This window comes from Setaria viridis, chromosome 5 (genome assembly GCF_005286985.2).
Source record: "Setaria viridis chromosome 5, Setaria_viridis_v4.0, whole genome shotgun sequence".
NCBI classification, from domain to species: Eukaryota; Viridiplantae; Streptophyta; class Magnoliopsida; order Poales; family Poaceae; genus Setaria; species Setaria viridis.
The window spans coordinates 11,665,540-11,692,071 of record NC_048267.2 but is presented as its reverse complement, the minus strand read 5'-3'; the positions used below and the strand labels follow the sequence as shown (position 1 = coordinate 11,692,071).

Genomic DNA, 26,532 nt, shown 5'->3' with positions numbered 1-26,532 from the left:
ATCCGAACGCCGAGGTACTCTTCTTTTCCCTAGCCGATTTTCATTTCCCCTTATTTTTTTTCACACATATATACTAACTCTTGCTGTTGACTCAGTCTGAAAGCCGCGTTCCCCCAAAACGCAGCCGGAGTGGTCGGCCGATAGAGGACCGTTATCCATACACAACATTCCCCCTCAGCGGCTATCATGCCCCTTCTGTAGACGACATCGCCGGCCGAGCGAAGCAGGCGCAGAGGAAGGTTGTCAAGAAGACCAGTCGCCGAGTGCGTGCCTGTACAGAATCGGCCGATCCACCCATGATTATATCGGTAGAAACTTCGGCCGTGCCGACCCTTCCGATTGCTGAAGAGGTAGACATTCAAGTCGCCACAGAAGCCGGAGCAGCCGCCGCGTCATTATTGGTGGAGGCTATGCAGGTAAACTCACTGTCCAATCTTCCTGATTGCTATTTTCATACTGACTCCTCTTATATTAGGCTGCACAGACTACCCTTGTGAACCCTCAGCAATCGGCAGTAACCCAAGCAGCTAATGAAATGTCAGCGCTCCCTCCTCCTGAGGTATATGATCCTTCAACCCGATCTTCTAGTATTTGGATGACGCTCTTACTAACTTTGACATAGGTTACCGGCACGCTAAGCGCATTGCCTGATCAACCATTGGCCATCCTTCAAGAAGCTGGCCCGAGCAGAGCGTCGATTGTCGTTGAGTCCTCTTCTTCCGACGAACCAATGGTGCCAGTCCTAGAGTCGAGGGTGACGGTTTTGCAAACGCAGCTGGAAGAAATCCATTTTAAAGAGGTAAGAGACCTCCCACCCTTAATTGGCCGATTTGCTACTACCATCGGCTGACTTGTTCTCTTTTCATTTACTATTTTACAGGAACAGGACACCCCTAATAACAGCCTCTTCTCGTTCGCGGTCGCACTTTCTGATGACGAGGAAGTTGCTTCCCATCAGGTCACTTTGAGCTCCGTTCCTGACGACGTCCGTGCCAAGCTTGAAAGCATACGATCCCTTCTTCAAGAGGACATCGGCCGATTGGTAGAAGATACCTCGCCGATTCGGCAGCTCTTTGGTGATGTGAGCGGGCGAGTACCAGAAGAGGCAGAAGAAGCCTTGGCGCCGGCCGCGTATATTGAGTCAGTGCGGATTCCGGTCTTCAGGGCTCTGCATCACATGGCCGATCGCGCCAAACTGACCAAGACTCGTGAAGAAGAAGATTTGTACAAGCGTCAGGCTCAAGAGGTTCATCAACGGATTCATTTTCTGGAGGACTCTCACCCTGGAATCGTCGGCACGATAGACCGCCTCAAACGCCGAAGAGCAGAACTTGCCAAGGAGATGGAGCAAGTGACCAAGGAAATAGCCACCGAAGAGAAGAGGCTTCAGGAACTTCCTTCCGTCATCGCCGATTTGAAGCGGGAGAGGCAGCATCTAGCTCACGAAGCCCATAGACTCCACCGCCACATGTCAGAAGTCCCGGGATCGGCAGAGGATGACCAACGGGTCCTGGACTCGGCCGATCAGATCCGGCGTCGAGCGATTGCGGCTATCAACGCCCTTTTGGGCGACCTGTAAAAGTACTGGTAGCTTTGTACGAACATTAATGCCTCCTTTGACCGTCCTTCGCGGCGCTCTCTTATTTATTACCCTTTTTACTTCTGATGGGACACGTCTTACCAAGCATCCACGCTTTCTCCACTTATAAATACAAGCCTTGGTTTCACTTTTGAGAGCACCCGTTTAACTTGATTCTCTCTTCCCCTGACTTGTTTCCGCCGGCGCGCTCTGCAGTCATGTCTTCTTCGTCATCTTCTTTTTCCTCTGTTAACCAGGTAAGAGACCTGCCTCCGCCTTTCTCTCAGTTCGATTCCTCTGAAAAATCTCATCTTCGACGGTTTTATATTGTCTCTTTTCCTAGCCGCGGCACCTTAGCCCTGGACTCGAACGAGCCATCGGGCTCGTGTACTCTGATGAACCATTGTCACAAGAAGACAATGATCTAATTAGGGCTCATCGTGAAGAATTCAAGGAACACGTCCTTGCCGATGTTCAACGGATTTGGGACTTCCTCGATGGTAACGACCACAGGCGACCTCAAGCCGACAGGAGCCACCCGCTTCCTCATCAAGTTGCTCTTGAAGATGCAATGGCAGGGACATCACGCCCGGCAGTGAACCGGAGTCATCTTGTTCCCCGTCAAGTTGAAGCGGAAGCCGCGATGAAAGACATAGAAGAACGGCACATCCGTCTTCTGATAGAACTAGGCCGGGTAGAGAGAGAACTTAAGAAGAAGCGTGGTTAATTATTTTTGTTCTAAGGGCGACTTGTACTGCGTCGGCCGTGTGACCCATCGTCCGTACCGAAAGATAAATCGGCCGATTTGGACGATTATATTTTCCCTTTAGGCGATTTTCTCTTGTATCGGCTGTATGTTTGTTTACCATATTCTGCGGTCGATCCTTATGCTCCGACCCATATACTAGGGTAGTACCTTTTCAAGTATCTTCCGTTCAAAGCCCTAGTGAACTCTTCTCCTTCGATCGTTTCCAGAATGTAAGCGTTTCCCGGAGCACACCGGCTGATTTTATACGGCCCTTCCCACGTAGGGGACCACTTACCGAATTTAGGATCCTTTGACCCGATCAGCAGCACTAACTTCCATACTAGGTCCCCCGGAGAGAACTGCTTGACCTTGACCTTCTTATCATACCATCTGGCCACCTTCTTCTTGTTTTCTTCGATACTGATCAAAGCTCTCAATCGTTGGCCCGCCAAGTCATCGAGTTCCCTTTTCATGAGTAAGGAGTAATCGTCGGCCGTCAACTGATCTTGGAGCGACGTGCATCTCGATCCTGCCCTCAATTCCCACGGCAGTACTGCCTCGTGACCGTACACCAACTGATAAGGAGACATCTTGGTGGCCCCGTGGCAAGCCATCCTGTATGCCCATAGAGCCTCGGTCAAGCATAGATGCCACTTTTTCGGCTGTTCTTCTATCTTCCTCTTGATTAACTTAATTATCCCTTTATTGGAAGATTCGGCCTGACCATTAGCTTGGGCATAGTACAGAGAGGAGTTTAGTAGTTTGATTCCCATCTCAGCTGTGAACTCTTCAAATTCCCCTGATGTAAACATCGTTCCTTGATCAGTTGTGATAGTCTGGGGAATGCCAAAACGGTAGACGATATGGTCCCTTACGAAATCAACCATGGCGGCCGATGTCACGGCCTTTAGCGGAGTCGTCTCCACCCATTTGGTGAAATAATCTGTGGCTACTAGAATAAATTTATGCCCTTTGCTTGACGGAGGATAAACTTGTCCGATGAGGTCTATTCCCCATCCTCTGAACGACCATGGTTTGATAATAGGATTCATGGCCGATGCGGGCGCACGCTGTACATTCCCGTATTTCTGACAATCTTGGCATCCTTTATAATATTTGAAGCAGTCTTCGAGGATTGTCGGCTAGTAGTACCCATTATTCCTAATCATCCATTTCATCTTATGTGCCGATTGGTGGGCTCCACACACTCCTTCGTGGATTTCTCCCATCAGAGTTTTCGCCTCCTCTGTTCCTAGGCATTTGAGCAGGACACCATCAATCGTCCGGTAGAACAGGTCGTCCTCTAGTAGAACATATTTTGTGGCCTGAAATCGTATCCGCCGATCCACTTTCTTAGATGGATCTTTCAGGTAATCGGCGATCTCTTTTCGCCAGTCGTCGGCTGCGAGCTCTAAAGCCATAGCGCCTTGAATCGGCCGATATCCGGATGCATGTTGGGCAAGCCTGTTGGCATCCTCGTTATGATTCCTAGAGATGTGCTCAATAACCGCGGACTTGAATTCTTTCAGAAGTTGAAGGCAATCCTCGTAATAAATCCTTAATACATCATCCTTGCATTCAGACCTTCCTGTCAATTGGTCCACGATAAGCATGGAATCCCCAAAAATCTCGACGGCGTCGGCCTTGATTTCCCTTAATAATTGTAACCCCTTCAACACAGCTCGGTACTCTGCTTGGTTGTTAGTGGCGGATGCTTCTATCGGCAGAGAGAAATCATAGCTTGCCCCCCGAGGCGATATGAGAACGATGCCGATTCCTGATCCGGCCCCACATGATGAACCGTCAAAATACAAGGTCCACGGCACTGGTTCAACGAAGGTAGTCTCTGGTCCGCAGTGCTGGGCAACAAAATCGGCCATAACCTGACCCTTGACGGCCTTTGCCGATTCATATCGTAGATCGAATTCTGATAAGGCCAAGATCCATTTTCCGATTCGTCCTTTCAAGATCGGCAATGACAGCATGTATCTTACCACATCATCTTTGCATATGACTACACATTCTGCCGATAACAAATAGTGCTTGAGTTTGGTGCATGAGAAGTAAAGGCATAGGCATAGCCGCTCTACCGAGGGATACCTTGTTTCAGCGTCCTGAAGTCTCCTGCTCACATAATATATTACCCGTTCCTTTCCCTCGAACTCCTGGACCAAAGCCGACCCGATAGCTCGTTCATCGGCTGATAAATACAGTTTAAACGGTTTACCAGTTTGAGGTGGGACCAATACTGGTGGTGAGACCAAGCACTGCTTGATATCTTCTAGTGCCTTGCGTTGCTCTTCTCCCCATATGAACTCTTGGTCGGGCTTCAACTTTAACAATGGTGTGAAGGCTTGGATACGCCTAGACAGATTAGATATGAGTCTTCTGATGAAATTCACCTTACCGATTAGGGACTGCAACTTAGTCTTATTTTGCGGGACCACGACTTTATTAATGGCTGCTATGGTCTTCCGGTTGATTTCTATCCCCCGCTCGTGAACCATGAATCCTAAGAATTGTCCGGCGGATACACCGAAGGCACACTTATTCGGGTTCATCTTCAGCCCATGTTTCTTTGTGCATTCCAGTACCTGCCGCAAATCAGTTAAATGCTCCTGGTGTCCTTTTGATTTGACTACGACATCGTCGATGTAAATTTCCACCAGTATGCCGATAAGTTTGTGAAATATGTAATTCATGGCTCGCTGATACGTAGCGCTGGCGTTTTTCAAACCGATAAGTCTTGGATATGTCTTCTACGGCCATTAGTATCTGATTATATCCAGCGTTTCCATCCATGAAACTAATAACTTTAGGCCCCGCGACGGCATCTATCAGCACATCGGCCGTCGGCATTGGGTATCCGTCCATTGGCGTGGCCTGATTGAGATTCCTGAAATCGACGCATACGCGGAGCTTTCTGTTCTTCTTGTATACGGGTACAATGTTGGAGATCCATTCGGCATAACGGCATTGCCGAATAAATTTTGCTTCGATTAGCCGCGTTATTTCGGCCTTTATATCAGGTAGGATTTTAGGATTACACCGCCGTGCAGGCTGTTGATACGGCCGATACCCCGGCTTTATGGGTAACCGATGTTCGACAATAGATCAGTCTAATCCGGGCATCTCATGGTATTCCCAAGCAAAGCAATCCTTAAATTCTCTTAATAAATTTGTTAATTTACATTTGTATTCCGGATCCAAATTTTCACTAATATACGTCGGCCTTGGTTTGGTGCCATCGCCTAAGTCTATCATTTCTAATGAATCGGCCGACGTGAACCCGTGTCCTAGCTTTCCATCTTCCTGGGCGAACTGATCCATTTAGTCTGAATCTTCAGAGCCGACTGCTCGGATCGGCTGTAGGCCAAAATCGGACACCTTCAGGAAATCAGTGTCCCATATCCTCCCGGATATGCACTTGAAATTCTCGCAGCTCCATTGCTACGTATCGGCTGCCGCGACGCTGTATGCGGAATCGGCGGTGACCACCTCGATGTTGTCGCCGACCCACTGTACGAGGCATTGGTGCATCGTAGACGGGATGCAGCAATTTGCGTGTATCCAGTCTCGGCCGAGTAGCATATTGTAGGACCCTTTGCCATTAATAATAAAGAAAGTAGTAGGAAGGGTCTTACTGCCGATGGTGAGGTCGACGCAGAGTGCGCGGCGGGCGGGAGACACGTTGCCTTCGAAGTCCTTGAGCATCATGTCTATCCTAGTAAGGTCATCATCACTCTTTCCTAGCTTCCGGAACATGGCATATGGCATGATGTTAACAGCAGCTCCTCCGTCTACTAGCAATCTGGTGATGGGTCGGCCGTTGACATGCCCCTTAAGGAACAATGCCTTCAGGTGTTGTCGTTTGTCATCTTCGGGCTTCTCGAACGTGGCTGTCATTGGCTCCAAAGCCAATTGTGCCATCTACTCTTCTATTGCCGACATGTTCTGTCGGTCGGCAGGAGTCATGAATTCCATCGGCAGTATGAAAACCATGCTGATGTCGGCTGCCGATTCGTCGTCCCCCCTGTCGTTTCTTTTGGGGCGCCAGACCTGAGACCTGTCGTTTCTGTCATCCACCGTATGTCGTTGCTCTTCTTCCTATTGTTCCCACTGGCGGAGACGTTGGATTCTTCGTTTTTGAGACTTGGTCAATCCATCAGGGCACCACCTAGGGTTCACCGGTTTAGTCTGTGGCCTGGCGCGTTCCCATTCTGGTTTGCGTCCAAAGGGGTTCTCATCTGATACCCGAGCATCGGCCACCTCTTCCAGTCGATCGTGAACGCTGACCTTGTTTTCTGGTTGGCTGTGCCGACCGAACGTGCCCCCCGGCCTATCGTTTCGTTCGCGCCTGTCTTCCGGCCGATCATGTCGGTCACTTCTGCCCCCCAGCCGATCACGCATTGGAGGGCGCCGGTCTTCTTGTTCGCGCCAATTCGTGCTGATCGGCTCTGGTCTTCCATCTCTGGAGCGATACCTCCTGAATGACCGATTATTACGATACGGGCCGTTGCATTCAGGGAAATTATCGGCCGACGGCAACCTAAGGTTGCTCTCCCAGCAGTGGATGAAGAATGGGCATCGCCAGTGATCTTCATGTCGCCGCATCGCCTCTTCTCGGGATCTTGAGTGTTCCTGCTGCCGTTGATATTTGTCGAGCAAAAATTTGGAAGTGACAGGCCTGCGTGGTTCTTCTGATCCGTCGTATTCATCCTCCATCCGCCGTTTTCCCTTGACGTCTTCGGGCGTCGCTTGATTTCTGAGGTCCACGACGCCACTTTTCTTAGCCGATTCAGATGTCAGCACCTTGGTTTGGAGCGAATTCTTCCCCGTGTCAACCATGTTGGTGGGGAAGGGGTGTTGGTCGATCTTCATCGGCTTGGCCGGCTTTGTTGGGACTTCAAATTTGAGCCTGCCTTGTTCGATGGCCGACTGTATTTGCTGTCGGAAGATTTTGCATTCATTTGTATCGTGGGAGGTGGCGTTATGCCACTTGCAATATTTCATCTTCTTCAGCTGTTCGGCCGACGGGATCGTATAATATGGCAAAAGCTTGATCTGTCCTTCTTGGAGAAGAAGATCGAAAATTTTATCAGCCTTTGATGTGTCAAATCCGAATGTTTCCGGCCTCTTTTTCCCGAACGGACACGATATCGGCTTTTTTCCTTTAACCCACTCCGCCAGGCCGATTTCCGTTTCTTCTTCGGATTCAACCTCCTCTAAGTACGCCACCTTTTTCTGGAAGTTCCTTCATGGGTCAAAGTGGCGTACCTCCTGGCCCGACAAACGATGCACAATTTGGCTCAAGCTCTCAAACTCCTGTGAAGCATATTTCTCCCTGATATGAGGCAGGAGACCCTGGAAGGCTATGTCGGCCAATTGTGCGTCAGTCAGAGTCAGGGAGTAACATTTGTTTCTGATCTCCCTGAACCTCTGCACATACGAGGATACCGGCTCATCACTTCTCTGTCTGAGTCTGGTTAAATCAGAAAGCTTCATCTCATGGACCCCCGCATAGAAATACTTGTGAAACTGCCTCTCTAGGTCAGCCTATGTAATTATTGAGTTGGGTGGCAGTGTAGCGAACCATTGGAAGGCTGACCCGGACAGGGATGACGAGAAAAGGCGTACTCGTAGAGCATCTTGCGCCGCTGCCTCTCCGCATTGGATGATGAATCTGTTCACGTGCTCTACAGTTTAGGTGTCATCCAGTCCCGAAAACTTGGTGAAATCGGGAACTTTGTACCGATGGGGAAACGGCAGCAAGTCATAAGTAGGCGGGTATGGTGTCTTGTAAGTGTAGGTCTGCATCTTCGGTTTTAAACCAAATTGTTCTTGAATCACCTCCGCTATGCGTGCCGTCCAGTCTGGTTGTTGTTGATGGACTATCGGCTGAGGAAACGGCACGTGTTGGTAGACCGGCGGCGGGATAACCGGGTGGTGGGTGAGAACGTGGGGCGCTTGATGCGACGTGGCTGGTTGCGTAGTCGGGATCGGCTGTCTGAGTGAGCCGACGGCTTCGTCATATAGTATGATCGGCGCAACGCCCCGAAGTGCTTCTGTTGCTTCTGCCCCCCTGCTCATCTCCGGCACGATGGACTGATATTGTGGCATCATCGACTGCGCAGCCGATTGGAAAGGTGCTTGGATTGGAATGCTTCCATAGCTGGCTGATTGATCTTGGACGGCCGACGCCGATGGTGTCCCCCAAGGCATTGAATTCGAAGGAGACAACTGTGCGGAGGACAACTGAACGGACCGCGGCTGGAGATACGGCACGCTGTTAGGCCCCAGAGGGATTGATGATGAGGAGGTGCCGGGACCTCCAATTGGAGCCTGGATCGGCTTAGGAGCCGAGTAGGGTGTATTTGAATAACTCCTGGTCGGGGCCGTGATAGGTGGAGCATATGCCGGCCCCTGGTACCCTTGGGATACGCCGTTGGCCAAGGAGCTGATGATGGCATTGTATACCGTATTAGAAATCACCGGGGATTGATCAATGAAAGCTTGATAGATAGATTGTTGAACCATCTCGGACATCTTGTCCGAGTCCTCGGTGATTGTGATCTGATGGGGAGTTGGAAACGGAGTCTTTTTGACAGTTTCCCCGCTCCTGGTGCGACTGAAGGATTGCAGACATGTCTTCCGGTAGTATGCCATCTGCTTCTCCAATTCTTCCTTCTGGTCGTCCCTGAGGTCTGCTTCTGTCACTTCGATGACGTTATCTTCCGAGACTTCGGCAGCTTTCGACATAGTGGCGGTTGTATTGGTCCCACCGGGCGTGCCAAAAGTGTGTTGGCGCTAAAAATCGGCTGATTGGAATCCCAGCGTCGGACACACGACCCGGGAGAATCTGCTTAACTCCTGTTCGGGTGATCGTCCTGGTGCGGTTCGCGCGGCGTGCCATCCAATCTGACCTGTTGATTGGCAAGGAAAGAAACGTGTCAGATCCCAGAGGTTGCGATCGGCTAAAGTTCCAATCTCGAGATAGCTTATCAGCGAATCGGCCGATTTGCTGTAATAAAGAAATCGGCTATAATGCAGCCGATTACCGGGCAACGTTAATAAAGAAGACTGCTGGAGTAATCTAAACAACGCTACAGTAACAACACTAGGAACAGATCTAATCGGCTATGCGTAAAACGAATAGATTAAATAACGAAGTACAGGAAAGCCGAAGGTTCCAATTCCTAGCTGGATAACTGGTGATAAAACTAGAACAACAGGTAAAACCTAGAATTCTAGTGAATATCGATAACTGGTGAATAAATCTAAACGAAACGACAGCGATGCGCCCGAAGTTAAAGCTTAGAAACTATTCGATAAGCGGAACTTACAAGATCGGCCGGAGGTCAAGTTGATGCAGCCCCGCCAACCCGTACGAACTCGTGAGAAAGAAGAAAAGTATTGGCGAAGTCGCCGGCTTGAAAGTAAGTACGAGGAAATAGTAGTTTGTTGTATTGATTTGATGATGATTACAGATCTACAAAGGTGGCTATTTATAGCCTGTTACAAACGACTCCTTAACCGACTAGAACTCTATCTCTAATTTTAAACAAAAATGAATATTTACAAGTACGATTCGTACTGGAGTTGATCATCATGCTCTCCTGGGCTGACTTCTTTTTTTATCTTCATGACCCGCTTTAAGCCCATACCGGCCCAATTGCTCCAGCCTCCTAATCGGCCGATTTTCACCCACTCTATCGGCAAGGGACAGCTGATTACGGCCCACATGTCGGGGGCTCTGACTACACCGACCCTGGGACCTAAGGTCGGGCGAGGCGGAGATCCTCCTTCGGAGGGTCGGGCGCATCCAACCCCAGTACTCAGGGGTCGGGCGAGGCGGAGTTGAACCCTTAAAGGGTAATCGGCCGATCCCTGACTGTAGCACCAATCGGCCAATTTTCAACCGTGACCTCTGTGTCTTGCCGCATCTCCTGATTTCTTCCTTTCCTGACGCCGATTTCATACGTGTCAAAATCTGGCGTCAACAGTAGGTCGTTTGGTGGCTCTTGTGGTGTTGCACCTATAAGCTAGAGTTTTGGGTGTGTGTGTAGTGCTTGTGAGTGTTGGGGTGTGTTCGGTACTTAGTCTGGGGGCTATCCCCCTCTCTTTGTACTTTCTATTCTCTATTAATGAAATGACACGCAGCTCTCCTGCATTGTTCGAGAAAAAAAATTAATAGTACCGACAAATTCACTATCTACTGTACTTTTTACAGTCAGGTCGCTAATGATGGTATCCTTTTGGGCTTGCATCAATATCTCTATTTCAGTAAGTTTTGTTTTTCCTAATGTGATATTGGTATAGATCAATTTACAAGCTAAACTTTTTAGACTCGTGTACTTTTATTTCTACCTTAATGAAATGACGTGCAGTTCTCCTGTGTGGTTTGAGAAAAAAAACAAGCCAAACTTCTTAATTGCTATTGATGGTTTTAATCACCACTGTCGTGTCATGTGCACACCGAAGTCAATTCACAGCTTTGATAAATGAAATATTCCAGAACACACTATGCTTGGTGGAAAAAAGTTGGTCTACTGTTTAGTGTGCTACTACAGCTATGGATAATTACAATTTACAGTAGAGCAGTAACTGGAAATACAGCAGTAACTGTGTAGGTGCATACATGACGGCCCAGCCTTGTGGGCTATTATGGATGGCCCATATAGTCTTGGTTAGTCCATGACTTGAATGTATTATAGCTCTGCGTTTAGTCTATAGTGCAGCCTTACCAGTAGTTCTATATAAATCTGCTAATTTTAAGAACCTTGTGTGTAACCAGGGTTCTTTACCCTTTCTTCTTCTTAATATAATGATATGCAGCTTTCTTGTGTGTTTGAGGGAAAAAATAAAGACCTAGGCACCACACTGGATATGATATAGCTATATGCACTATGCTAGTAGTGGTAAACAAAATCATATCATATAACATCCATTCTTCTCATGGCATGGTGATCATGGTGAGGTTCTTTTCTTTCTATGACTGGTCATGGAACCTAAACTGCACCCTTCTCATGTACTCCCTCTAATCCCAAATATAAGTTTATTTGGCTGTATCGTAAGTCAATTTTTTTAGCTTTGACTATAATAGCTAAAAATGTATATAGATTAATAAAATGAGGTTGATATTAGTAGATTCATTGGGAAACATATTTTCATGACATATATCTCTTTCTATTAAAAATAATATATTTTTATAGATATTGTTGGTCAAAGTACAATATTGAAGACCGTGTCAATGTCCAGATCGGAGGTAGTATACATTATCCTCATCTTTGTGATTCTCACATGACCTGGGCTGTTTCAACGTGTTTCTTACCTGAACTAAACTGAAACAAGATTAAGGTGTGGCATAGCTTTTGTAGCCCATCCATTTTCATTTACAGAATAGTATGGAATTATAGGAAGTTTTGTGTAAAACAGATCCTGTGCTGTTTTCATGGGAAAGATATTTCTCAGCGATGGTCCTTAGTTTTGGATTAAACTACTTAACTGTTAGATAACAAGAGGACAATGCACTAGTTTACTAGGCACCAATGGCTTTGCGTACAGCGAGTGCTAAGCATTTTCCTTTCTTACAAGTGGTGTCTTTCATGTTATGTACCTGCATGTTGAATGTATGGTTTGTCTTGACTGGGCTAGTATGCCATTTTGCCAGTTCACAAAGATGGAGGGAAGGAGGAGAAGCTAAAGGAGGAAAAGAAGAAAGAGAAAAACAAAAAATGCAGCACTTCTGTTAGGTGTTATTTTGTTCGGACAGAGTCTGGGTGGGAAAGGGATTACCATTACGATCTCTCTGGCCACACAATTGATCAGGCCCGCAGACTCTTTATGCACATACACAATGCTCCTACTGTGGCCAAATATTTGTCCAGGTTAACCATCTTATTTACTTTTATTGCACAACATTAAGTAATCATTGAATACCTTTAGACACCTATTCCAATATATAGCTGGTGCCTTTTTTGGTACTCGATTTTTTTTTCTCTTTTACATAGTTGGTGCACGATATTAAATCCACTACTTTTGCTATATCCATTGGATCTTGGGTTTCTTACACAATAAACAAAAAGAGGTGATGTGTTATGGGAACACAAAAATTTGATTAACCTTGGTGGTACTTTTACAATTTGTGCACATTGATGGCCTTTTCTGTCTCCCTGTTTCTCTAATGTGTAGTATTGTGTCTTAACACAGGATTTCTTGACTGCACACCAAACCAAATATATTTTTTTCCTGTTAGGAGGGTAAGGTACATCGTAGGACCTTGACACCTGGCACCCTTGTCACGATACAGCTTTGTCTTATTTTGCTTGCTTCCTCTAAGCACACATCCATTACTATGCAACTATCTTCTCATGGCCTTGTTACTGTCATGTTCTCTGCCTTTTGTCCTAGTCTAAGGCTATAACTACCACCTTTTTAGTAAATTCTACTTACTGTTCTGGAGAGAATGTGCAGGTTTGCTTTGATACTATCCAAAACTATCAAATTGGGTGTGGACTTATCAAATGTTCATGTTAAAATAATTGACGACGTACCTTGCAGGGTAAATATTCCTTCATCTCTCGTGTTTGCGCCACTTGCCAGATACTAGATGCCATTTATATTTGACTGAATGTTTCAGTACGAATCTGGACAAATTGCTGTTCAAGATGGGGAGCACTTGATTCATACTGATGGGACTGGCTTAATATCAGTAGATTTAGCTAGGAAATGCCCCACCAGTGTCTTCAAGGGAAGCTTTCTTAAGGCATGTGACCTGGTATTTCTAGCTAACACCAGTCTTCTCAGTTAACCATTATAATTCCTTGAATATTATTTGCTTAATATTTATCTTTTATGCCTTTCACAGGATGCTGTGGATTCAAAGGGCACCGATATCTCACCGCTGAACACGTATTCCCTGTACCATATGATACTATATGCTGCTCTGCTATTTCTCACATGCTTTTTGGCTTAACTAAGCAATTTGTGCTTCTTTTGTACTCCAGCCTCTTTTAATACAGTTCTGTTTGTTCCATAATGGATATGCTGTGAAGGGAACCCTTCTAGTTGATAAAAGGGTATGTGTTTGTCACTCTGTATGGCTTGAACTCTAATTTGCTAGGCTTCTTGTTGTTTAGCATGCTCATCTAAGATTAGTTTCTTTGGACTTTACCTTTCATCATAAATCTTTCTCATACATTGAGCCTGTTGTTTATACCTGTGAGAACTTGAAAAATGCAATGCTTCTGTCTCTTATATCATGGCAACATTATAGTGTTATTGACCATATTTGGAAGATTCAATTAAATATCCCAGTTAAGAGTATTTTCAATTTCCTTGCATACTTCAATGTTATTGCCGATTTTCTCAAGCTTCTTCTCTTACCTAATCCCTATAGTAAATCCGTGATGAATGCGCTTCTCCTTTGTTACAGCTTCCCTCTGAGACAATCTGTATAAGACCATCAATGATAAAAATATACGGTGATAAAAATTCATCTGGAAAGAAGCCATTTAACTCTTTGGAAATAATTACTACAAGGTAAGTCGTAACCCATACTCCCATCTTCTCGGAATTCTTTTTTCATTATTGTTATTTGTTTGGTATTATGATATACTTATATCTGAGTCCAAATTTGAACTAAACTTTTCTACAGCTATTTGAGTGCTTTCCTTTTGGTTAACAACTCAGCAGTTTGTATTGTATTATTGCATCTTTTCAGCAACCGAACTAAAAGGACATTGATATCAAGGTTCTTAATTTCACTACTTCACTATGGGCGGGTTCCAGCAGAGTATTTTGTGGAGCTTCTAAGGAGGGCACTTGAAGATGTCAATAAAGCTCGTCACAAGCCTAGAGATTCACTGGAAGGTTACTTTGAGATTCACAGCCACTCACTTATGCTACAATGATATAAGTTGTACTGTTTGAGTGTCTGGTTAAATTGTCACATTCCAACTATTCTGCCATTGAATCATTTAACTAGTAACGCCTGGGCCTTGGCTATTGCTTTCTATTAACATGGTCCCTATTTACAGTTGCATTTAACCATGCTGACCTGGATGATTCAATGTCGGCACGAATGATTCTATCTGGAATTCAACCAGAAGATGAGGCATATTTGCAATTCCAGCTAGCTCTAATGACTAAGGAGGAAAGAAAAGGACTCAAACAAGGAAGGATCCCGATTGATGAATGTTATTATCTAATGGGCACAACAGATCCGACGGGGACTCTGAAAAAGGACCAAGTTTGTGTTATACTGTATGCCAGCAATATCCATCATATCCATTTGAATTGAATGGTCTTCCATTTATGTCTTTCTGACGCCCCCTTAATTTTGTTTAGGCATTCAAAATTTATAGATAACAATCTTTATGAAACAATCCTTTGGTACTTTATTTGGATCTATTTGCATGTTTTATAATTTGTTTTATCAGGAACACAACAATGTAAAAAAGAAAACCTTTACTTCCCCAATCACATAAGAAACTCATCTTTTATTGCCCCAAAATTGAGCCATGATACTGAACTTTGGAATGTATTTTCTGTTTTGGAGATTTTAAGACTTGGGAATTTTGCAAATAGGCCCATGCAACACACAGAGAAATTAAGAAAACACTTTTTTGATTTAGATATTTTTGTTACATTCTTGATTCTTAGCAGATGCGTTGTAACATAACCTGGTTTTTATTAGATTGATCTGAAGTTAGTTCATAATATGGGTTCATGATGATTTGCTCTGCTAGGCTGACCTCAGAGTGTTGAACTCCGAGGGTCAATGAAACCCCTGTTGCCGGGCTGGGTTCAAATCTTGGTACCAGCTTTTTTAAGGACAAAGTCAGAGGGATGTCTTTCCCTTGAGTCAAGAGTTCTTTTTTTCTGGGGAGTTCTTATGGTTTCAGTTGGACTAAACTCTGGAATATTTTCTTTTGGATTCTGTTTTTGTAGTGCTCATTTAGCACCAACATATTTTCATATGCCATCATATTATGCTCTGTTTTTTTGTTTCTTCTGAGAAGAATTGTCACTTCAATTGCAAATTTGACCTTTTACAGTTATTGGAGTGCTTTAAACAACATAAACCATGGTTTCGAAGAATATCACGGAGAAAGACAGAACAAAAGAAGCCTCAGGATTATCCTGGATCCAAATTGGAACGCCTGTTATTCCGCGAATACTTGAGAGCTCGGTTTACACCCAGGTACTAACTGAGGTGGATGGATTTCTCTATATCCCTGTAATTCCATTGATGTGCTTATTTGATGCTAAGAAGGCTGGAGAATGTCTTGACCCTAAAAATTGTACCTGCATTCTATGCAAGAACTAAGAAGTCATGATTGTAAGGTCCAATTTATCCAAATGGAATAAATCCTTTCAAAGCATCCTCCCCACCTTGTGGATTGTATTAGATAAAAACAAGGATGTCAAGTTTGGTAGGAATAACATATGAGGTGCAACTTTTATTCTCATCTTGAGGAAAATCACGATAGCATGAATTGTTATGAAGTGCTTTAAGCTTCTGTTGGGTTCATCTTATAGTAAGGACAGTGTGGTTGTCTTACTTTTTTTTGTGGCAATTCCCTTTACCCAAAAATTGAGGAAATTTGGGGATGTTTTACTTGATATCTTGCTGACATGTGGTCCTTGTCTCCTTGGTCCACATGCCAGTGAGAAAATGAAGTGGTAGTACTTAGTTAGCATCACCGTAAAAGTCATGCAGTCTAATTATCATTTTTGTTTTCTGCCCTTCAGTTATGTGCTGGGTGCAGCTGCAGATTGTTGGTTGGCATTTATGGATCAGCTCTTGACAGGCGACATTCCTAAAAGCGAACGGAAAATGATAAAGAGGAAGATGCTTGACTTGGTTGACATTTATTACTTGGCTTTGGATGCTCCAAAGTCAGGAGAAAAGGTCATTTCCAATCCTGGGCTCACATGTTTTGGTGTTTAACCATCCTCATATGTTTTGTTTTGATCTGAGAATTATTTGACTGGAGAATGAGAGATGTATGAGTAAGACTGAAACAGTCCAGATGAAATAATACAGGAACTCAGAAGAAATAGACGAACAATTTGTCTGATTTATGTTCAAATATTTTGTAAGAAAGTTTTGTTAAAAATGATTATATGTTACACTTTAACCTTAAGATTTTTATCTTCTTCTGCCCATCTGGCTTCCAAATAGATCACTGTTCCTGAAGAGCTAATGGTCAAGCAATACCCACACTTCATGGAACGGGGAAGATATCCTGACTACCATTCAGCATCCGTGCTGGGCAAAATCTATGATGAAGTAACGTCACAAGAGTCTGAAGCTGGTCCTTCAATCAGTAAGTAGCTGATAAGTCTCATGTCCCTCTTTCCGTTGACAACAGAGAAGGTAACTGATTTTCTTCTTTTTACCATGCCATTCCTTTTATTATCAGAGATAGTGCCCTGCAATGCTTCACTGAAATGGCAGTATCTGAAGATTACAAGCGTCGTTGGGCAGCTCTTTATCAGGAGTACTTGAGGGAAAGCTCTAAACTTCATAAGCTGGAGAATAAGGCGGAAAGGAACACCAATTTCCGCGAACTCTACCAAGAGTACAAGTGGGTAAGTATCCTTTTGCCGAATGGAACGCATTGAGAGTTCAAATGGCTGTCCGAAGCGCAGGCAGGCAGGGCTTATTTTGCGTTGCGGGATTCTGCAGATGCTGTACAAGGCCGAGGAGTTTGAATACAGCCCAAGGGAGCGCTTCGATCTCTTCAACGAGGCCTGCGCGGTGTACCAGGTGGTGTACGAGCACGCCGTGCCCCGCAACGAGGTCAGCAAGTGCGGCTTCGCGTGGAAGGTGGCCGGCCGCGCGCTGTGCCAGCTGTACACGCTGAAGCACGGCGGCGACACCGTGCTCTGCTCCTTCTCGGTTCTTGAGGGCGCTTTCAAGAAGAACCGCGCGCCGTAGAGCCTAGCGCATTGCTGTGTTGCTCGAGTGCCCTTTTGTATGCGAAGCTGATGTTGGAGTAGCATGTAGTGATGCTATTGTTAGGCGATGCACCGAGCAGAGGACTGCATATAAGGTATGTATAGCTCGTAGAAGTTGCCAGTGGTGTATGTATATATGGTATGTGTATCGACTGGGTTCATTCAGGACTAGAATCTAGAACATGTCCATGTCCTCTGTTCTCGGTCTCGTCTGGGAGTTTTTTCTAAGGATAATGATCGTCTGGGAATTAACCGAGTAAAGCAGTACTCTCACCTTTTGTAATGTGAATTAAATGGAGCCTTTCGGCACTTAATTACGGCGGAAATCTTATTTTGCATGTTTAAACTTTTATTTGGCACTTGGACCTCTTAATGAGGCACTAGAATGCACGGTGGTAAGGAAAACCAAAACCTGATGATGGCACATGTTATTGGGCCGGATTTGCGGTTAGGCCCAGTTCGTCCATCAAATTAGCAGCCCAATTATTTACTACCCGGCGGCGGCCTTCGCCGAAGGACCATGCGTTGACCTTTCTTCTTCAACGGCGGATTAATTAATGTTAATAATTTACGAAAAGAACAGGAAATTACATTTTAAACACTATCCTCACTTTCAACACGTAGCAGTTTGTGCGTCGTCAACGTCAACGGCTTAAGTGCAGGGATAGCTTTTCCTTGACTTGGATCCCCCCACGAGCTGGCTTGGCAGTTGGCACGGGTTGCTTTCGCACATGATCTGCAAATCGACAGCTAGCTGAAAACATCCTGGTCGGATCTGATGGCCTGTACTTGCCTCAGAAATCGCACACTCGTACCTAGCTAGACCACTAGGACATTACCATGGTCTATAAAGCGACACTTTGGCTAACAATGTATATAAGGTATTATCATTAAACAAAAAAATATAGTTATTTGCTTGGAAATATTTTTCATTATGAATCTAGTAATTAATTAATGCAAATCTTAACCGTTACTTTATAATTTGTTTTAATACTTATGAGTAAGAATAAAGAATTTGATTGTGGGCGTATATTTCTGATGAGCTCTCTTTTACGATACACATTACTAGGCTATACTAGTGTTCGAAAATGACTAGTATACAAATATCCGATAGTCAAGATTAATTGTATACTACTAAAACCTTCATCTATGGTATGGATAGTAGACATGAGTAGTATAGTTAGTATAAGAGTATCATGGTAAAAGAATACAAATGATATCACTATAATTTTATTTTTGACACTAGTATATGTTGGCGCAAAAGATCGGACAGTGGTCCTGACTCCAGCATCGGACACACGACCTGGGAGAATCTGCTTAGCTCCTGTTCGGGTTATCGCCCTGATGCGGTTCGCGCGGAGTGCCAGTCAATCTGACCTGTTGATTGACAAGGGAGAAAAGATATCAAATTCCAGAGATTCGATCGACTGAATTTCCGATCTATTCTAAAAGATGTATTAGTGGATTGGCTGATTTAATGTAAAGATGACCGGCTATGAACAGCTGATGATCATGTAGCAATTGTAACAGAAACCACTGGAGTAACCTAAACAATGCTACAGAGACAACACTTGGAACAGATCTAATCGGCTGCCTGATAATGAACAAAATATTGATATAGCCGACAGTTCATGCCGCAAGCTGGATAACTGGTGATAAAAACTAAAATAACAGATAAAACCTATAATTCTAGTAAATATCGATAACTAGTGAATAAATCTAAACGAAACAACAACGATGCGCCTGAAGTTAAAGCTCAGATATTACTCGATACGTGGAACTTACAAATTGGCCGGAGGTCGTGTTGATGTAGCCCTGCCAACTCGTACGAACTCGTGAAAAGAAAGAGAGTTTGGCGAAGTCGCCTACTTGAAAGTAAAATCGCGTGAAAAAAAGTAGATTTGTATTGATGATTGTTGGTTGTTCTACAAGCCTCACAAGGCACCTATTTATACCCTGTTACAACTGATTTCCTAATCGACTACGATTTTATCTCTTATTCAAAATAACAAATATTTACATACGGATACAACTCGCATCGGAGTCGAACACCAATCAATCCTCTATGGGCCAACTCTGTCTTTACTTTGTTACCGCCTTGGCCCATTTAGACCCATATCGGCCGAGCTGCTCTGGCTTTCAATCGGCCAGTCTCCATCGACTTCATTGGCTAATCGGCCGAAACACTGTAGCTTTATCAGCCGATTTCCCTAGCCACAGCCTCCTATTTGACTGCGTCGGCCAATCTTTTCTCTTCCTGACGCTGACCCTAACACGTGTCATAAACCGATGTCAACTGTATAAAGTTTAAAAGAAAATTTTTTACTTTTTAGAATGTAATAATTACTAAATTAGCTATAATAATATATACTATATACCACTAACTCGTAATATTATATTTCTGATCGGTGAGGTAGTGGTTAAGAACGAACACCATCAATGAGGCACATTGCACTGTTCCACACCGATCGACTACTGATGGATTATTGTCCAGAAGTGGTAAGTAGCCATCGTTTGCGATCCGGATTCCGATCGATCGATCGATTGATCTCTCAGCATCTTGGGCAAGATCTCCTCAATCTTCGGAGATCGATCGATACACAAGGACGATGGAACCTGTCGGCTGTGGCGTGCATGCATAGCCATCTATATGGGCCATGCGTCTTTGAATCGGTCAACTGCTGCAGCTGCGTCACTAACCTGGACTTGATCGAACCGGCGGCTAGTTGATGGTTAAGCTACTGGCACATTAAAGCAGAGATCGATGCTTCAGCGAGATTGAGTTCATCGATCCTGGCTCGACGACGATGCTCTCAGCTCTCCTGACAGATCCGATCCGATCCGATCTGATTCGATCGCTCCCTTCACTCACTGACCTGTGGTCAATCGATCGATCGATCGCTCTCGTCGTTGGAGATGGCTAGAAGTTGGACGTGACCTAGCAAGCAGGCAGAGATCGCTAGCTCGATCGCGCGACAAGCCAGAATAATCAGATGGATCGGATACGGGCGAATCTTGGACGAAGCGTATCGGCCGGACAGCGAAAGTGAACCATGCATGCATCATCCTGATCGACTTCATTCATGCTAGCTGATCAGTCTCTGTTCCGGGTGGTCTGGCTCTGGCCTGGCCTTCTAGAAAACCGGCGGCTCTCTGCTGGTGTCGTGTCAAGAGGGAGTTCATTCAGAGTTGCGAGTCTTTTCTGTCACTCTTTATGCATTAATTCTTGGAGACCAGATCACTTGATCGAACGGATCGGAAGGATAAGAGCCTCGATCGTCTACCTGTGCACAGTGCACTCCAAGGAAACGAAGCCATCTGCGGCCGTTTCGTCATCGATCAGATCGCCGTGGGTCAAGTGGTCTGGATATCTAGCTAACGTAACGTCTCGATCAGCTAGCACCCAGCAATTCCACACACACGCAGGTCAGGTGCCGTTTTCTCCTCGGAGAAATTAAACAGTCGAGTCCAGTTCTTCCGATCCCTGTCGCACACGTACAGTCGTTTGGGATCGGACATTCGTGCGCGCTGGTCAAGCTGCATATCCGTAGCAAGATATGCCCACGAAAGAATCATATGTTCATTCATGCGGAATGGAAACATATTCCTGACACGTCGTCGTCCGTCGCCGATCGATAGATCTGCAGCAGCTAGCAGGTTTCTTAACTTCAATTCTCATTAATTTCTCCCGTCAGGAGATCTTGGCAAAGAGTTTGCACGCGCCACATTCCTATCTATATGTTTTTTGCGAGTACTCACAAGTCACGCGTCGACATTTGAGACGACTGATCGATCGACCTATGACTATTTCGATCGCTAGCACTTGACACGTTCGTTCCTTCTCGTTTACAAATATAGTATAGAGCTATAGAAAGAATCGAATTGAAGACCATTGCACCAGCAGCAGCTGCTGCCGAGAATGTCAAGGCGACAGGATCCGGTCAGGATGCATGCTCGACACAGATGTGATGGACAGACATGTGGTCTGGAATGGATAGATTGTGTCGAGATCGATCAATAGACCATGCATCATCTATCTGCAGATCTGACGCGGATCCTATTATGTAGATAAATAAACAAGATAACCTTACCTTGACTGGACTAAAGATACTACGTACTTTTCATGCAGATAACCTTGACATACAGGCCAGTTAGAAGAAAGATCAAGTAGCTAGCTAGCTATAGTGACGATCGAAGACGAACACTGCCAAGATCCGCCGAGGATCTCGATCGATCGTCACCACCAATCATACTATATGCATCCATTGACTTGCTGATATAGCTAGTTAGAATAGAATCTTTCGACGACGATGCGTGCAGCTGATTTCGGTTTTTGTTTTTCGTTGTAGAGACTGCCCGTGCCAGCAGACGCGCAGCGTATCTGCAGATTCTTGTGCACACGGTGGCACCCGCGAGATTTGACGCGACGCGAGGCCATGACTGATGGACAACGTCGTCATCAGAATCCTCAGCAAGAGATTCTTCCTTCTCTGCATGCATGGTCGGGAATGCGTGCACGCGCGCGCGGCCATCCTAGTCCTAGCTGTAGCTGATGACCTCCGCGAGAACAAGGGAAGCGAAATTTGAACGCGATCCGTGCGGCAGATCCGGCGCGCGGCAGCACATGCATGCCTTCCAGTCAGATTCCAGACCCCCCAGAGCCACCACCGTTGTCGTTGCTCGCAGTGGCTGACCTTGCCTAGTTGCATGCACGCATGCATGAGAACAGCATATATGCAGTTCCCATGCGAAATTTAGCTACTGCATGCGTAAGTGCAGTGTTAGAATGAAAAACATCAAGTAAGATGAATTAAGCTAGCAAAAGTATAGTGTAAATCGTCCAGAAATAAGTAGCGACGATTCTCATATACATGTGGAGCATGCATGCATGCATACGCACTCGACATCATGCACAGTGCTACATGTCTACGTGCTGCTTGTTACTCGTTCCATTTCAAATTGCAGGTAGTTTTGATTTTTTTAAATTTAACATTTTTATTACGTATCTGGACATAGTGTATATTTAGATAGAAAATAAATATATACATTTAAAAATATCAAAACGACCTACAATCTGGAACAAAGGAAGTAACTTTTATATACATGTGTGCGCCTGACTATATACGTAGGTAATAACCAACCATCTTTCATAACAGTGTGCATGATGCATGCACGATCCATGTGAGGAAGATCTAGCAAAGCTAAAAGCCACGTTTTTCCACGTGAAAGAGATCGTGCAGGAGCTACTAGCAGCCAACGATCCCGATCGCTCTGCTCTGTCTTCAGGCTTTACATGCTGATCGATGTTGTGTACGACAAGATCCGATCCTAGCCTGCAGGGATCCCACTGCACTGCACACACACAAAAGCTAGCTACGACCTACTCCAATCGAATCTCTTCGCATACCGTAGTGCCACTTGTCGACAAATCAAAGTGTCCATCACCTTTGTTTTGGTCTCTCCAATCGCCGTGTGTTGTCGTCACTAGTAGAGAACTGACTTTCGATGTGCCCCCTTTTGTCCCGGTTTAAAGTTGGTCTGGGACAAAAGGGGATGCGCCACGGTAGGCAAAAATGGAGGGGAGATTTACTACCGGTTGGTATCTGCAACCGGGATTAAAGGCTGCCCTTTAGTTTCGGTTGTAACGGCTAGTTCCGAGGTGTTGGTGGCATGACCCTTTTGTCCCGGTTGGAGCCTCCAACCGGGATAAAAGGGTGGACCTTTTGTCCCGGTTGGTGTTACCAACCTGGACAAATAGTTTACTCCCGGTTGGTAATTCCAACCGGGACAAAAGGTCCATCCTTTTGTCCCGGTTGGAGCCTCCAACCGGGACTAAACTTTCAACCGGGACAAAAGGTGTTCCTTTTTGTCTCGGTTGGAGTTTTTAACCGGGATAAAAAGTCATCCCCATTATATACCAAGACAGAGGCCTTTCTTCCTCCTCCAGCCCGAGCTAGTCCACCACATAGACAGAGAGCTGAGCTTCACTGAAGCAAGGGAGGTGATGCCCGAATTTTTTTCCCTTATTTTCGTGGGAATTTCACTCAGCCAACACAAGTGTTGTGAAGGTTTGCTACTTCATCCTCTTGTTATGCTTTGATTTATGCTTTGGAGATGGAAAGTTTATTTGCTAGAATGTGATAAAGTAGAAAATGGAGAGGTATTTTGAGCTAGAATGTGAGGGAGATTGATGTGTTATATATAGTATGTATTCTTGCAGTAGGTTAAGAATGATGCTACCTTGTCTAGACGGTTTATCTTATCAAATTCAATATGGTTTTTCAAATCCATACTTGTTGAACTTGCATACCGTGTTCATCTCTGCGAGGATGTTCTCCGCCGAGCAGCAACGTATGTCAAGAAGGAGGTTTGATTCTGCGAGAAAGAGTGGATACGGACATCGTGACCGTGTCCCCTTTTTCGTAGAATCGAACCTCTTTCATGACGAAGTGCGGTGCCGCCCAGTTGAGGACATGCTCACGAGATGATCACGGTCTTCAAGTTCAACAACTTATGCAGTGCTAAGGTAAGAATTTTTGTACATAGATGGCTTCTGCTACTGGAGGAAGTGGCGATGGTGGGGGCGATCGTCGTTCCTCTTTCGGCAAGGGGAAAATCATAGTTGGCCCTCAGCATAAGCCGAAGAAAATGAGCGCGTTGGAAAAAGCAATGCTTCATTATTTGTAGAAACGTCATGAAGAAGCTGTTGCCGCGGGTCAGGAACCTCCTTTTGGTGGTCGTTATGCTCCACCCTCAGTTCCGGGTGTTTCACGTCCACTTTATGCTCCACCCTCAGTTCCGGGTGTTTCACGTCCACTTAGTACTACCATTTCAGGCAGCACAAATAAATCACAGGATGAGGCTGGGTCAGCGGAACCTTCATCTTCACCGCCCAATGATGCTTAAAGTCCTCCTAGATAATAACCAGTGGATGGCTTGTTGTATTGTATCATGTTGTTTGGATCTTTAATTTAAATATGTGTATTTGTATATATATCTAAACTTTCAGCATTATTTGCACTACAACGTTTGACATGCTTTCAATTGTGAATCCATTTTCAAGTGTAATCAATTGTCACGCGTAATCCATTTTCAAGTGTAATCAATTTTCACGCATAATCTATTTTCAAGTGTAATCAATTTTCACGCGTAATCCATTGTCAAGTGTAATCCATTTTCATGCGTAATATGATGCAGATGGACCGGTAATGGATGTATAATGCAGACAGGTGGAGCAAGGTGTTTATTGATGGCTTGCATTATTTTCTCGAAGTGGCCAAAGCGAACAAGCCAGAGAATGGGTTCGTATGTTGTCCATGCTTCCAATGCAATAACAAGAAGGACTATTCAAAGGATTCCTGTAACATTCACAAATTTCCAAATTATAGATGTTAAATATTCAACAAGGACTCTTGAAGAAAGAAAGAGTAGCGGCAATATGTGAAGGTCTCGTTGGATTCCTAATGGACGAGGTGGTAAATCCAAAAGGAGAATTTTATTACAATGGACGACAATTAGACACTCCGAGCAACACCTCGACGGGATCAAGATTGTAGATATATAGTTTGATTTGTATCTATAATACACGCTAAGATTGATTTGTACTAGTTGAATTGTGTATATATATATAGTAATTGTATAATTACAAATTTCATTCGTTTAAATACTAGTTGATTTTATTATAAAAAAATCTCAACTACTAAAGGTTAACAAAAGGGCCGCGGTACTACGTACGTGATGCATGAAAATTTCAGACGCCATGCAGGGCACCATTTAGTCCCGGTTGGGAAATCCAACCGGAACTAAAGGGTAACCCTTTACTCCCAGTTGGAAAATCCAACCGGGACTAAAGGGGCACCCTTTACTCCTGGTTGCTTTTACCAACCGGGAGTAAAGGGCCTGTCCCGTGCCTGGCGTGGCAGGCCCTTTAGTCCCGGTGGGACTAAAGGGTGACCTTTACTCCCGATTGAAGGACCCGGGACTAAAGACTCCCCCCTTGTCCCGGTTGGTTTATCCCGGATGAATTTTCGGGAGATATGCACCCTACCAACCGGGATTAAAGGTTAGTTCTCTACTAGTGCGTGTATATACTAGATACGTAGAAGCTACCCCCTGGCTACTAGTCTATGTCGATCTCTTCATTCGGTGCTAGCTCTAGATAGCTCCGATCCCCTGCCACACGTGCTGAATTATATATGCTGAGCAAGAGCGTGAATGGAGTATGGGCATCATTTATACAGAACACTCACAAGGATGGCTAAATTATGGCAGGCTAATAAGCTTCCATCGAATACCAGCATCTTCTTATGTCAGGTCCATAAGGACACGATCCAAATCAGCAGGATGTAGTGAAGAAAAAACGGCATATACATATAGGAGATTAGAATAATGTGAATACCACTACTGGGAAAGGCCCTTCTGTACCGGTTGGAAACCCCCTTTAGTACCGGTTTTACAATAGGGTGTCTTTGGTTGGGCTTTCCAACCTGCTTTTGTTTTTGCAAAAGCCAAAAGCTAACCAAAGGGTCCCAAAACCATTGATGCTTTTGCTCAAAAGCAGTTTTCATTGTAGTACAAACCTAAAAGAACCTCTCCCCTGCTTTTGTTAGCTTTTGAGGTGAGCAACTTTGAGTTATTTATCCACCTTCCACTGGTTAATGAAAAAACGGTTCGTTCTTCTTTTTTTTTTTCCGTGTTCGGTTCCGCCCCCGACCGCACAGTCTCCCCGACGGCTAACGTGCGCCGCCACCGGCAGCGGTCCTGCCCTTCGGCCGGCCGGCCGCCCGCTCCATCTCCTAGCGGCATCGCCCGAGGCCGGTTGCCGCCAAGACTCGGCTTCTCTGGCCGGTGCCCGCCCTGTCCCAGCCCGCCGCCCAGTGCCAGGCCACCGCCAGCCCTTGTGCGCCCTCCGACCTCCGGCCCAGCGGCCTCGCACGCTTCTCCGAGGAGGTGGAGTGCTAGCTGCTTCTCTCCACTAAGCACTAGTACCCGTACTTCTTTGCTTGTAGCCCAACGAGCAGGCCAACAGGCGCACACGCTCAACTCGCTGCTGCTCTGTTTCTTTTTCCCCTCCCTGCTACCTACAACGCTCAAGCAAGCTGCACTAAATCCATGGTGATGGCTGGGGTTCTCCGATCATTACTACTCCAATGTGATTCTCCAAGGTCTCTAGTTGCTATTACTCCATTTGCTCCTTCGATTTCTTCCTCTGTTGTGATTATCACCTCACCCTAGCAGC

The 26,532-nt window shown here is 45.2% G+C and overlaps 1 protein-coding gene across 1 annotated transcript in view; it reads left to right on the top strand.

Moving 5' to 3' along the window:
- The window catches only part of LOC117857234 (probable RNA-dependent RNA polymerase 3), a 50,229-nt gene extending 32,955 nt beyond the window's left edge, over positions 1 to 17,274 (top strand). Inside the window, exons 15-19 of the mRNA XM_072293918.1 lie at positions 15,386 to 15,531; positions 16,083 to 16,242; positions 16,516 to 16,660; positions 16,792 to 16,925; positions 17,023 to 17,274. Of these exons, the coding sequence (XP_072150019.1) occupies positions 15,386 to 15,531; positions 16,083 to 16,242; positions 16,516 to 16,660; positions 16,792 to 16,925; positions 17,023 to 17,274 (837 nt within the window). The remainder of the gene's footprint in view (positions 1 to 15,385; positions 15,532 to 16,082; positions 16,243 to 16,515; positions 16,661 to 16,791; positions 16,926 to 17,022) is intronic.
- Positions 17,275 to 26,532: the final 9,258 nt, after the last annotated feature.